This window comes from Acipenser ruthenus, chromosome 4 (genome assembly GCF_902713425.1).
Source record: "Acipenser ruthenus chromosome 4, fAciRut3.2 maternal haplotype, whole genome shotgun sequence".
Lineage (NCBI taxonomy): Eukaryota > Metazoa > Chordata > Actinopteri > Acipenseriformes > Acipenseridae > Acipenser > Acipenser ruthenus.
Genome location: NC_081192.1, coordinates 5,848,607 through 5,863,675, shown reverse-complemented (window position 1 = coordinate 5,863,675; position 15,069 = coordinate 5,848,607). Strand labels below are relative to the sequence as shown.

General features: G+C 37.5%; 1 protein-coding gene across 3 annotated transcripts in view; it reads left to right on the top strand.

Annotated features, from left to right (window-relative positions):
- Positions 1-15,069, top strand: part of LOC117400330 (inactive phospholipase C-like protein 2) — a 92,459-nt gene that overhangs the window by 32,428 nt on the left and 44,962 nt on the right. Inside the window, exon 1 of one of the 3 annotated variants that reach the window (XM_034920608.2) lies at positions 11,377-11,462. The exons of 1 other annotated variant lie outside the window; for it this stretch is intronic. In XM_034920608.2, the coding sequence (XP_034776499.2) occupies positions 11,460-11,462 (3 nt within the window). In that variant the 5' untranslated portion in view covers positions 11,377-11,459. Of the gene's footprint in view, positions 1-11,376; positions 11,529-15,069 lie in introns of those variants that run through there. One more of the 3 variants, XM_059021585.1, reaches the window with a different exon arrangement.

Here is a 15,069-nt window from a genome sequence, read left to right as displayed (position 1 = left end):
TCTGTCTTCTGATATGAGACTACTGTATTGCCCTCTGACATGTGGTTGTGGCCAACCCTTAAAAAGGTATCGGAGTGTTTGGTCATGAGAGACGAGGTGACACAGTTCAGCAATGCCATAGCTTTTACTTGGGTTCATAGCCACACTGGTTGTGAACCCCTGGCATTTTCAGAAGCTCATCGCACACTGTGCTGCATGTAGACGGTTCATATCAGCATACCTTAAGCATTTTAATATGGTAACATAAATCAAAAGTTATAAGGAGACTTACCTGCCTATTAGTCTGGATAACAGCTAGAGAACCAGTTCGCTCCTGAGTTGTCTCCCATATTTTGGATTTAACTGCAATGCGTTCCACTACCTCAGAAATTCATATGAAGTCTTTCATTGTATATGTGAAAAAAAGGTTGCTTGCCACAGGCATAAACAATAGTTTGACAAGACGAGGGATGTTCTGGAAAACTGAATGTGGAATATGTTTTTTACTGTGAAGTACATTAATAGCAGTATGCAAAAAGCTATTCAGCGGAAGTAGTTTTGTGAGCGTCTGTAATAACAGGACTGTGACAGGATTGGTAGAGGTTTGAGACTCAGAGACAGTATAAAGTTCAAAAATAAAGTTTTTAATAAACAAAAATACAAAATAAACAGGCACAAGGGCCAAACAAAAAGATTTTAAACAGAAACAATCAACACAAAACAAAACTTACAAAAATACGGCTTCCAGGCTGGGCATTGCCTTCACTGGTTTACCAAAAACTTACAAAAACAGCACACACAAAAACACTTCTCCTCTTCTAGAACTCTCTCTTAGCCAGGGCCTCTCCCCTGGCTTTTATCCCCTGTGGCTGGAGCCCAATTAATCAATAATTGCTGATTATTCAATTAGGGCTCCAGCCACATTCTCACATATTTTCCTGGCAGGGAGGAATTTTAACCCCCTCCCTGCCAGTCCCAACCACGTTCATAAAGACGGGGCAGTCCCCCGTCACAAGGACAAAGCTTGGAGGAGCCCTAGATCCAAGGAGAATGCAATTGTGGTGAATCCAAGAAGCAAGTCAACTAATTCTCCAAAGTTCTGTGTACAGTACATGCAAGGGTTCCTGTAAAGTACCCCTGAAATGTGCTGGTAGTTGTTCTTAAATCTGTCAATCCTTCATTGTGAGGGATTATTGTGGTTCTTTGCAATTTGTTAACCATATTTGCTGTTGTTGCCAGCATGAGGGATGTGTTTTTTTAAAATTTAATCTCAGAAGGGATGACCTGTTTTAAATATTTTAAATACTTCACATAATGGACTGCAGGGCTTGAAATACTTTCCAGTAATTGAACCAAGGGATTTGGGTGATGCTGTAACATACAATCCCAAAAGAGTTTGTTGACTTCAAATGAACCCTGAGAGTTTGTTTTTTGTTCATCGATTATACTAGTTTTGCTTTGTGCTTAAGTGCTTTTACAGGAGTTTTTTTTGCCAGACTACTTGTCATTTTAATGGTTGGTAAGCCTGTCTTGTAAAGACTGTTTAAACGGTGCTATTATTGGCAGACAGGTGATTCAAGCTGTACCTGATAATGTGTCTGCCTTTTGTGACATCCAGTAAGCAGCACAAAAATACCAGTTTTCAAGAATACGGAGTAGAATGTTTTTTTGCCATTTTTTGTGGTCATACACTTGCCAAATCGAAGGACACTATTCATCAAGAATGTTAAGTTTATGTGTTTATTTTTCAATTTAAATATATGGAAAACTACAAAGCAGTATGTAATTCAGTATGCTACTGTAACATTAATCAGCAGGTTTCATTCGACTTAATGAAGCAAAATTTGCTCATTCTATAGGGTGATGCAACACTTTTTGCAATAGCTGTAGAAATACTAAAGAAACATATATAAAATAGAGATTTTTTTTTTCCCTGCAAAGGGCCTACAGTAAATTATTATTATTATTATTATTTATTTCTTAGCAGACAGAATGTCCTGTTTGTGTGAAACATTGTATAATTTAAAAGCAGCCTGAAGCAGGCAATTTTCTTTTGTTTTATATATAATTTATACCAACATCGGTGTGAGATGTATAGTCACTGATGGAGCAATGATTTATGGAAACAAAAAATCATTCTGTTAGTCACAATGATACATTTCTGCAGTGTGTAGTTTAAATGATTAATGTACAAACCACAGATGGGTTTCAGTTTTAGTTTTGGAGATCTTGGGGCTGGATGACAGCAGTGAAGCTATCGTGTGTAGAGCAGTGCAGTTGCAGGCAGGCGATGGAGCGTCTCCAGTATTCAATGACACATTTGTAGGTTAAGCCCTGTGCCAGCTGAGTGACTGCCAAGATAAAGAAGTTACTCCTCTTTCTGTCCTTTACATGACTGTAATTTGTAGGAACGCAGATTAAGCAATTGATTTATTTAATGTCGCTCACAGTTTTTGATCTCTGTTTAATCCCCTTGCAGATAGGTGCTTTTAAATTGCAAGCACACAACAGTAGGTGGTCTCTTCAGAAGATGCACACTGAAGACAGATTTCCCTGAAACTCCTTTCTATTATTGATGCTTTGTTTTGATTTACTGTATACCTCCAGATTCATTCCGGCTTTTGCCTTTGGAAATCCAAGATCAATGGCAGGCTCTAAACTGTTAAATACTAATAAACCACTAAATAAAGCGGAGGCCTGGTTTCAATTTAAGGTTTGCACCAGTCCCCCAAACTTCCAGTGTCTAAATAGTTAGGCCTGTAGTTTTAGCCCCAACAGTTCTGTTTTTTTTTTTCTACTTTCTTCCCTGTTTGCTAGCATCTGCATTTTCTGACTGGATTTACCACAAGTTGCATTTTTTTTTTTTTTTTTAATCCAAATGTGGCATTGAAGTGTTGAAAATGTTTTGCCTTTTTAAGGACCTTTTTAAATAATTAAATCAGGCCTTACTCTAGGTACATTGATTTAGTTATTTAGTTTGTTATACTGGTATCTTTTGGTAATGTTTTCATATTTTAATAAATATTGGAAGAAAGGTTGCAGGCTAATTGATTTGGTTAACAGTCAGATGTGATAATCAGTGTCACTGACCAATGTATTTACTGTTATGAGTGTCCAATGTCCATACACATACTGTACAAACTAAGGCATGTACAGTAGAAATTACAAGTCTTACAAGTTTTGGGCATGCCAACTTTACAATAATTATGAATTTAATGGTCATTTAGTTGGGAGCTGTGGTGTTACAGAAATGCATGAAATGCATTTCAGATGCTATACTATGAATTAGAATAATTTACCCTTTTGGGAAGACATTATTGTTCTCTGTTGCTGTTAAGCCAGTGATCTGAAACAATTTGGTATGAAAACACAAGTACTGCCTGTGGCTTAGAGCTGCATGTTCTGTGTGTTTGTGTAACTGCGGTTTAAAATGCTCAATATGATATGAAAGTTGTTTATCATGAAACAGATCGGCAGATGTTCCCTCCCACATGCTTCTTAAGATGCTGTTTTTAAGGCTTAACAATATAATAGGGATGTGCTTTTGGTACATTTTTATGAACGTTTAAATCATATCTACACACACACACACACACACACACACACACACACACATACACACACACACACACACACACAGTCTTTATATTACATTCTAATACTGACAGCCCTGGTTAGTATTCTCAAGCAAATACATCCTAAATAAGCAAATAACGTTTTAACATCGCAAAGACAAAACTACAAAGTAAAAAAAACAAAAAAAACATGTACACATCAGAGTATATATTTAAATGTTTATATTTATGTTTGTAATTAAAGTTGCTAGTGGAGATATACCTATATACATATTAAACACATTTTCGGATAGTATAATGTTTTTAGAATAGTGTGTTTCTTAAAGGTTAATTTGAACAACAACAAAAAAACAGGAACCTATTCGTTTTTTTTGTTGTGGGTTTTTTTAAATGTAACTTTGCCCAAAATTATATGGTTTAAAAAAGATAAAAAAAGGGACAAATAGCACCCACTGTACAGCGCTAATGCAAAATGGCTACAGGAAGGCAAAAGCGAGTTGTGCTTACAATTGAAAAAAGTTGGACATACTTTCACTTCTGGAAAAGGTAATTACCTCAGAGATTTAAAAGTTTGCGGTCTTTGATAGTAGGGGTGGGATTTCAAATCCCTTTAAGACTACAGACGGAACCAGAGCCAGCCCCAGATTAATGAGATGAGAGTTTTTTAGACAGGGTTCACAGGCAGAAATGTTCTGCTTTCTCTACACAGCACAAAATAAATAGTAACCTAAATAGGAAGAAACAACCGCATTCCATTCCAGCTTGATCTGACCAGGAATGCAAAGCCTTTTTGAGTTGTAATCAGATTATTTCAGGTTAAAGTACTAAAAGTACAATGACATTTTTGCAGAAATTATATTTAACTATTTGTATGTAAACTGGACTTATACTTTTACAATACTGTTTTTCAACCACTGCACCATATAATGTATAATTATCTGAACAGGCCAAACACTTTTAAATTTAGTGCAAAGCTGTATTCTGGGATTCTGTTGGAGCCCCAATATTGTGCATAAACCATATGGACCTCAAGCCTGAAATTTCTTGTTTTTTTTGTAATAAAAAATCCCTTTAATGATAATTAAAAAGAAATTTGGTAGTGTTTTAATCTAGTGCAGTTTACTTGGGTTGGAAAAGTTTGTGTCATTTATTGTAGGGCATCTACTGTTGCAAAGCCCACTGAATACAGAGTATGAACTAGACCATTTATAATTGCACATCAGAGATTGGCTTGTTTAGCATGTGACCTGGTGCTGAATTTGCTCGCTGTAGACATAATAGTTATGGGGTTTGTGAAAAAAAAAAAAAAAAGCGTATTTAAGATTATAAACAGCATTCTGTAACTGACAGTTAGAATGTGAATGTCCTAGTAGCAGTTGCTTACCTTGGTTAAAACTTGGTTAATGATGAATCTACAAATCGAGTGTTTGTCTTTATTTTAATTACCTTAAGATCGAGTCACACAACACTGATACAGTAACAGCTGTTACTATTGACGTTGCTTTCCCTCTCCCTGCATAGAGTAATCGAAATCCATGCTCCTAGAGAAAGAACCTGCTTTGCCTCAGAATATTCACATGTTACTATAGCAACACAGCCTTGCTGCTTGCTCAGTAGAGCGTTTTGAATGCTGCTGCTTGAGTTCATGTGAGAAAATGTTGCACTGTTTTGTAAACGTTTCATGAGAATCCAACTATTACTGTAGTTGATAATTCAAGAATATACTACTACTGTAATTCTACAAATGATCATTTACTAAATAGCTGAATTAACCGTTGTTTACCTTGGAAAAGGGTGTGGTTGCAAAACAGAGCCCAGGTGCCCAAGTTGTATTTACAAAGCTTCACATAGGGAACCAACACGGTTCAGGCTTTCATACATAGTGTAGCCAAAAGCAGCACTAGAATCTCTTAAGTTAAAAGGCCATACAAGGGCTTTTTCACTAACCACTAACAATGCAGAGACCTATTACTGGTACAACCTAGTTACTATACAACAAGCAAGCTAAACTATAGCTAAAGAGGACCATTACTTTAAGAAACAAGCATTGGTGACCCCCTGCTGCCCCTGAGCTGGCAGTATATTGAAGGGGCTCCAATCCTTACAAGAAATTCAACACCTTGCACCAAGTCTAGTTCTCATCTATACGTATAGAAGTGATCAGACTCAAATTGGCAACCTGTTATTCAATTTGTGTCTGACCACATTCTCTCAATTTTAACAAACTTTGTTCAATGCTAAAAGCAGCTTTGTGGGATCGGGTGGGGTGGGGTGGAGTTGAGTGGGGTGGAGTGGGGTGGGGTGGGACACAGTCATCCTCCTACTGTATTTGTTTAACAGTCAGGGGTTCCTTTGTCACACACTCAAAAGTACACAAAGGGGCTACAGTACCCAGCACTGGTTTTATGGCAAATTCTTGCTCTGCGATATTGAGAAAACCTGTTTGTTCCCCATTTCAATGCTTGTTTAACAGGTTATTGCAAAACCCATACAGCCAACAGTGACCATCATTTACAGTAAGCAAGACTGTTGTGACCCAACCCAGCTTCATTTTAACAGCAACAAGCCTGCAAATGTTTCCAAAATGTAAATGTCTTAATGCCACTGCAAGACACAGTAATTATTTCTGCCTCAAAATCTCTGTGATGAGCCCATTAATTAAACCAAAATGATGAATCACTTTTGAAGTGTTCTCCAGGGCATGGTTTGTAATTATTTTTTGTGTGAGAAAAGGCTTTTTAATAATTCAACGTATTTATGCAGAAGAAAGCAATTGAGATGCACAGAGGTGTTCTGCTTGCAGCAGCAGGGTACAGCAGCTCGGTATATGACCATAGCGGTGCTCAGTTTTTTTTTTTTTAAATTAAAATTATTAGTGTTAGCGTATATTTTGTATGGTTCAAACATATTGAACCATGTCACTTCTCTTGCAGTGTCTTATACACTAGGTATTCAGTAAATATTTTACTGAAGCAATACAACCGCTATAGGTACCCCCCCGTTTGGATACTATACTATGCTCAGAAAAAAAAGAAAAAATGAACATACAGTGTGTGCATGACGCCTGACAAACCTTTAAGGCTTAGAACTACCATCTAATTCGTGGCCAACGAACGAACCTTCCAACCTTCGAACCTTTGAACAGCCCGACCGCACAGCGATTGAGCTCAAAGAAAGCTGATTTCATAACAACTGGATTACATACTAAACTGCTATTGCTTAAGTATTACTTCAGTTACACCCACTTTTGAAACCAAAAAAAATTGATGGTGGTAAAAACTGTCCAGGCAAATTTGATGATGCTTTTTGAGCAAAGATATTATTGGTGACAAAATCTCAGTTATTACAGTTAAGCATCATTTGTTAATTTTGCCAGTTTATTTGTTCACTCATTTGGGGGATTATTGGTATTGTATACAGTGTTTTGAAGAGTTAACTGACCCTGAGCACAGATGTAACTGTGTGTAAAACAGGCCCAGTGCTAAAAATAAAAAATAAAAAACCTTCTAAAAACACAGATATCTTAGGTGATGGAATATGAGCCTACAGTTTTAATTTATCCTTCTTTTTTTAAGTTAAACTTGTGAGAAGTGGAAAGCAAAATCGTGTGTTGCTGCTGTATTGGACAAGCAGCTACCGTTTTATCCCCTTACAGCTGGATATTCAAGAACAAAAGTAAACCTGTTGAATGTTTTCCTGACGGGGTTACTGAACCACCTGGGACACTTGTGTTCAGTCACCTGTATGTGGCTTCGATCAGCCTGCATACATTGCTGTCATGGGTATAAATGCACAATGACTGCCCTAATAACCATGCCTGGATTCACTATAGCATTTAATTTAATTCACAAGTATGGTACACTTATACGATAGTGCCTGTTGATGAAGGCGCCACCGTGTGGTGTTGACTGTGACTGGAGTCATCTGCCTCGAGCCAAAGGCTGGTTTTGATTGATAATGAAATAAATTTGGACAAATTGTGACTTTGTTTAGTATTTGCTGTCCCAGTAGATGTGAACTGAGCGTTCATTACTTCCAGTCAGAATGAAAAAGCCGGCACTTCCGCGGATTGTTAAGTTCATTGTTAAGTTTGATTCACAGTTGATGCGGTGGCGTTTATACAAGCAGACTTGGGGCTTAAGCTTTATGGCTTTGGGTTTCAGGGATGAAGGTCAAAACATGGTTGCCGTGGAGGTGGTAAATACTGTGCACATTTCATGGCTTTTAACTTTGTCTGTTAGCAATGTAGGATAAAGTAGGATAAGATAAATGTAGAAGATAAAGTTAAAGCAATAACATCAGTATGAACTTAGTCTGAACAGTGACAAGAACAGTTAAAAAAAAAAAAAAAAAATTCTTTACTGATGAGGACCATCCATTTAGTTTTGACAGATTTTAATAATTTCACACCCTCATACTGCTCTGCTGGGTGAAGTTTTATTGGTACTAAATGACTAAAGCATTCCTAAGGTGATGTCATAAGAGATTACACAAACTATTTCCTACAACAGCAGATACAGTGAGCCAGACAGACACATTCTAATCGATTACTGAGTGCACACATCTTTCAGTGTTACACTGCATTGTACTGTCTGTCACATATTGACTACTGTTGTATACCACCGTGGCTATGTCACTGCCCTAGGTCCTAGTAAAGTCACCTTCATTCTGATAGAATGCTTTTACAACAAGCAAAATGTCATCCCAGAGGAGAGTTCTGCAGTGAAAGGAACGTTAGACAAACAGTGTGTTCAACGTGTGCATATCACAGTTCACAGCTACTGTAGGTAATGAATGCTAGAGCTAACCAGTGTATAAATGTGGTTGTGGGGGCTTTATGGAAAGTTACTTGTAAAACTCAAGGCGGTTTAGCAGACCGCTGCAGCATTTAAGGGCTGCAGATAAAATGTCATGCAAACAAAACAAGTATACATATATCCATGTATACATACAGTATATACATCTGTGACAGTATTTACTAAAGTACAGCACACACTTTGGAGACAGGAGATGTCTCCTCACCTACACAGACTTAAAAATAGTTTTTGGATTGTTTTATTTGTTTACTGTTTACAATAAGTAAACATCTGAGTATCTGGTATATATATTTTGTGAATGAATACTTCATATTTACTTCTCCATACAGAACTTTGTGTTTGTCTTTCATTGCTAAAATGTATGCTGTTTTGAAATATAGTCCAGTTACTTTTGGCTTGTTTAAATTATTGTTTCATTGCAGCCCAGTCCTACTAAATGCATCAGCTTGTAATTTGACAGTGTACTGCATTGTGTGTTTTATATTTCAACAATAAGGGCTGATGTTGGAAGGTGATTTATTACATTCAGAATGAAATGTTGTTGCTTAATGCAGTTTGCTTATTGGCATGCCACAGATTTACGATAATCAAAACTAAATTAAACCCCGAACTGACTTTCATTTTGTTTTGACACATTTAGCTGATATAGAACTGCCTGCCTGGCAGTTAGGTACATTGATTGGTGATGTCTTTCCTTTTTCTCCAGGGATACCAAGTATATTCAGTAATGGAGTTCTGTTGCCGAGGAGGTAACCAAGTGTCTTTGTAATTCTGGATCTTTGTGGCAGGATGAAAGCTGTGCCGAGGCACGCATGTATGTGTTGGTGAGGGGAATATTGGGTTGGCAGGGAGGGATTCAAATTTCTCGCCGTCAAACACGTGGGGCTGGAATATGGCTTGAATAAGTGATTAAATAATTCTGGCTCCAGCTACAGGTGTATAAATAGGGTGATAACGTTAGTTAGAAATGGTGAAGGTAAATGAAGGTGAAGGTGAAGGTCTGTGTTCTGTGTTCCGTGTTGTGCTGTAGTTATGTCTGTGGCCGTGTTTGTTTATGTTCTTGAGTGTTTTGTATACCCTTTTGTTTTGGCCCTTGTGCCGTTTGTTTTGTTAATGTGTTTTGTCTGTGTCTGTTCTGCCTCTATTTGTTAAAGAGCGCATTAGCGCGTTTAAACCTGCAGCTTCCTTGAGTCTTCCTTTTTGGTTGAAACAGCTTGCCAGTGACACTGTCCTGTCACAATCTTGCATAAAACACGCTCTGTAATCTTTCAACGAATCCTACTCAAAATGTCATCTCTCTTGTGTTTTATTTGTCTTTTCCTCAATGTTTCATACGTGCAGTACAAGACATACAGCTCTGGCCAAACGTTTTGCATCACCTAGAATTTTAGGATTGAGACAGAATTAAAAAAAAAAAACAACTATATGAACATAATTGAGATTTATACAAAATGGTATTGCAAACATCTACCCGAAGCCGTAATAGTAGTACAGTATTTCATGTTAGATTTCGAAAAGTCACATTTTAAATTGTCAGTTTTTCATTAAGTATATGGAAAACTTCAAAGCGGTATGTAATTCAATATGTTAAAGTAACATTATTCAGCAGGTTTCAATCGACTTTATGAAGACAAATGTGTTAATTCTATAGGGTGATGCAAAACATTTTGGCCATAGCTGTGCATAAAGTCATTTTTACAACAGAAGGTATAGTAGCCTAATAAGCATGTTTTTGTAAAACATTTTCCTTTGCATTGCAAGTATAAATAATGTATCCTAACATCAGTGATTATAACTCCTATCGGCTGCTGTTGTACAGTAATGAACTGCATTCTAGGTCAAACCATGTCAGTTAGTAGAGGAAGAAGCTGGCTGGATAATGACAGGGAAGAAGATATTGAAGGAGTGGGGACAATTACATCCTCCAAATGAATGGTCAACCAAGTGTAGCACTCACTAAAAGCATGGCAAAGATAATGACAGAGGAAAACATACATGAGAACCAGTAAAAGTAATGCATTCTCACATCAGCGGTTACAACTGTGACGCTTTGGCTACTGTTGTACGGTACAAGTCTTAAAAGGCAGGTGAGGGTGGAGGAAGTGATACACATCTACATAAGGTGACCATATGACTCTGTGTTCAGCGGGACAGTTTGGGATAGTTCAGGCTTTTCAACTCGCTACCCAATGCATTCTGGTAAGCATAGTCCTGATTCTCTTAAAGGTAAGAATGGTAAAATGTACCAGAATGCATTTGTGGTTGCGAGTTGAAAAAAACGGAACTATCCCAAACTGTCCCGCTGAACACAGAGCCATATGGTCACCTTACATCTACAGTAGATATCTGGTACTACTTTAGGTTAATGTTCTCCGTCTCTAATGTGGGACATTTGCACTTCCTGGTCCTTTTCCCCAGAGAAGTATATTTTGGGTCAAAGCATGTGACTGACTGAAGGATGTCATTCAATCAAGGAAGCAGCTGGTTGTATAATGAAGGATGTCAGTCAATCAAGGAAGCAGCTGGTTGGATAATAAAGGATTTCAGTCAATCAAGGAAGCAGCTGGTTGGATAATGACAGGGAATAAACCATTGAAGGGGTGGGGACAATTATACCCTCCAGATGAAATGACCAACCAAGTGCAATGCTCACTAAAAGCTGACTGGCAAATCAAGATTTGTTTAACCTACAGTATGTGTTCATGGAGAAAGATTGATAACAGAAAGTTTTGTTCATGCTGTTTGTTCTGCTGTCAGAATGGTCATGCTTCCAGTGAACATGTTGACATGTGTACCACTTTCCACTTTTCACAGTTCACAGAAAGGACTATGAAAGCAGAAGTGTATATAACTGACTGTACTGAAAACTGCCATCTCACTCCCACTGTACACAGTGTACAACAGCTTCATTCAACATGACCTTCCTTGCAGAACACACCCCCAGCTTACGGGATAAGATATGCCTGAATTGTAACAGTTCCATGTATTTAGGTCAGTTCAGATTCATTTCAGCTCATCTCTGTTTGGCTTTGTCGCACTTCACCCTCTTACACCACCTCACCTACAGCTGCCAGAGAGTTCTGCAGTGATGGTAAATAGAACTTTATTTTGAAAAGCAAAGGGATTTATCCTTCTCTCTTGAACTTGGAAATGGAAGGTAATTGCAATGGCTATGACAGGCAAGAGCAGCTCCTGAACTCAAAAGAAAGGGACAGTTAAAAAAAAAATAATAATTTAAACCAAAGTAAATTACATGACAATATAGATGACAGAAAGTATAGTTTGCATTGCATAAAGCATTTAGAAACTGCATGTCAGATCCCTATAAATACTGTGTGAAAAGCATTATGTGACAGTGATGATTTCTATAGGGTGTTTTATTATTTTACTTGAAGGCAGACTCGCCAAATCTTAATTTCTGCATCTTTAGCCTTCATAGAGTGCTGTCTTCATAGATCACTACCTCCATTTCATGAGATTGTCTCTAACCTTACACTTTGTTTATTGTACTGCTGCAACCTTTATTTTTAGCAACATGCAGTAAGGGTTGGGGGACATTCACTGGTCGATCTGTAGAGGGGGTGATGCATGTCTGGAAATGATGCATGTCTGGAAATGATTCTGCTGTTTATAATGTTACTTTTAGATTGGTATCCCTGAAAACAGGAGAATAATTCACAAACTTTTGTCATACCTTAGAATGTGGAAGTATGAGGAATAACATGTCCCACTTTTTATATGGGGAAGGTTATAGTGATTGCATGGGTGTAGCTTTCTAATTATAGCTGTAGTAGGTGTATGTCACTAACATACTTCTATGAAATAATCTCCATTCTCTAGAAATTTTTGTATTTATTTTTTTGTGATCTGTACTACTGGCAGGGTGCCTTTTATCTGCTAATCGAAAGTGTTTTTATGTCTGGTCAGTTTACATTAAATATGTGCTGATTTCAAGGAACAATTGAAACTCAAGAAGACTAGTCATTGTTATTGATTTTGTTTCTCCCTGTGTGCTTTGAGCTGTACAAGGTGGAAAACTCAGCTGCAATAGAATCTGATCCACCTACTGTTGAATCCGTGGTGCCCAGGGTGCATTTCTGACCCCTTTCTGTACTGAGCTGCTGCTGCTGCTGCTGGAGGAATCTTACATACCACTGTAACATTGTTCTGTAGTGTAGAGAAATAATTACCGTGCAGATTGTTGGCAGTCATTTAGCGCATCTCTAATTGTACACACTTTAAAAACAAGAAAACAATGAAGAAAAACAAATATATTATTTGTATTCTTGTTTCTTTTTGACTCAGTGTTATCAAGGCAACGCCCAGTGTGAACCACAAGGGATATACTTACATTCATGAGAAAGGATGGGCTTAACTGTTCTCTACCGTGAGCTATTACTTTTCCTTTCTGTTTCCTGAAGACAGTGGGGCAGTCAGAGATTGATTGATTTATTAATAAACACCTGGCCGTATAATTCCAGTTCTTTAAATGTTATTGAGCAGTATCTTAATCAGATTTCACACAGTTTGTTTGAACCTTTGTGTTGCCAATGTATTTGTTCGAATAGGAGTCTGTTCAGTTGATCTGCTGAAGGCCATGTTGGATCTAAATGCCACTATATAGGACCCTCTCTAACATTTTACATATTTGTGCAGACAGAAATGCACTAGAGGCTTACATGCACGATTAACTGTTCTCAGCAATAAAATATCCCTGTGGCGATCTGTCACTGTTTCGATCAGTGGTATAGACCTCATAGTGGCTTTACAGTTGGTACACAGCTAATTTTTATAAAATGGTTTGGATAAATTAAGTTCTGTGATTGGCTGAACAAGATCACATGACCGTGCTGTAATAATTGTCTTACCGCATGGCTATGACAACATAGACCAACTTACTTACCTGATCTATTAATATTACTACGCCTTAATAGTAACAATTATATAAACAGTGTTTCTGTAGGTAAAAATGTCAACATACAACTGAAACAGCATTTAAATCATTTAACAATCTTTTTTTTTCATCTCTGTCACTAAGAATTACAGAAACATTGGCAAATGTACTGTGGTATTTATTTAGTCAGAGAACAAAGAAAACTCTCGAGGCAAGTAACACTATTCAAAAGCCATCTGAGAAATCACCATACAAGTCTCACTCAGCATGTAATATACTGTATATGCAGCAGCAGCAGCATCTACTTATTAAACTAAATATCGCCTTATAAAACTGACTAGCGAGTATGCCATTTTTAAATTCGACACAGCAGATACATCTCGCCACTACCCTCCGATTTCAAAAACATATTTAAAACAAAATTAAAATCTCTCCTGCTCTCTTCTGACACAACTGTTGGGCTTTTAAACAAGGTCGGGTTCGGCATAACATGTTATTGTGCTCGCCGCGGACGGGAAGGACTGCGGCACTGCGCAGACTGACACGGAAGTCGTTTAGTCCACATATCATCTAGTGCTGGTTTAAAATCTAGGGAAATTATGCCGGTTACCAGCCATCGATGTGAAAACAGCCTCTGAAGTTATTGGTCAGCTTCTCTTGAAGACCGCAAAACCTGAGTAGGATAATTTCCTACAAAAAAAAAAAAAACACACTCGGAAGCCCCTCCCTCGAGTGCCAGTGCCAGTGCAGTGTTTGGCTGTTCCATGAATCCTTCCGCAGATGTGGGAAATCAGTCTGCTTTCAATTCACAAATGTCATTTCATCTCGAAAATGTTACTATAAATGGCAATGTTCAATATCATGTTTATGGCAAGTAAAAAAGTACAAAATATATGCTACAATCAAACAGTCTTCGGGGACTATTTTTTCTCAGTGGATACATAATATATTTCTTATTTTTTTACCTTAAAAAAGCTAAAAAAAAGTAGCTATTTTGCCTCACAACGCACCCAGGGCATGCAGTAAGAATTGTCTTACCGCACACCCTGTCGTGGGTTATTTCTTACATATTCTTTGATTCTCTCAAAGTTCCAGTACAATTGGTTTCCAGTGCAAAATAAGTATTTAAACAGTGAAACGTCATTAGTGCAGCAGGTCCTATTCAAAAAATGTGTTCCTGAAATAGACTACAGTAGTTAGCTAGAATGTTTATGCGTGTACTGGAGGTATAAAGATATCATTTTGGTTATGAGGTTTCATGGAATACAAACGGCAGTTTAAACAAAGATAATGTCCCTCAAGACATTGCTTTTGTGCAATGAATTGTGAACAAGTTATTTTCAGCTCTGATAATTATAGCTGGTTGCTTCTGTCTACGGCATTCAGTTGGACTCCTTACCTTGGTTACATTTTAATATAACATGCTCTACAGTAAACTAGCCATGGTTTACTATGGCAGCTAAGCAAACATTTACTGTAGTAAAGACTCAGCGAGTAAGGGTACTACGCTATTTAAACCATTTACAGCTAAAGTAAATTGCAGAAGGACCCTGTGGTCTTGCAGATCAGTTTTAGACTTCCTTTACTATGTAGAGGCAGTTTATAAACAATTAGCTTCAACTAATCAGCTTCCATCAGAACACTTGGTACTGATTGTGTCTCTTTGGTCACTTTCTGCACCGTATATATATTACTTGGTACTTATATTGATAACGAATATTATTTTAAAAAATCTACCCCGAATGAATATGGAAGTGCCATGGTCATGCCTCAATTAGCTAGCTTTAGTGTGCTTGTATTCCTT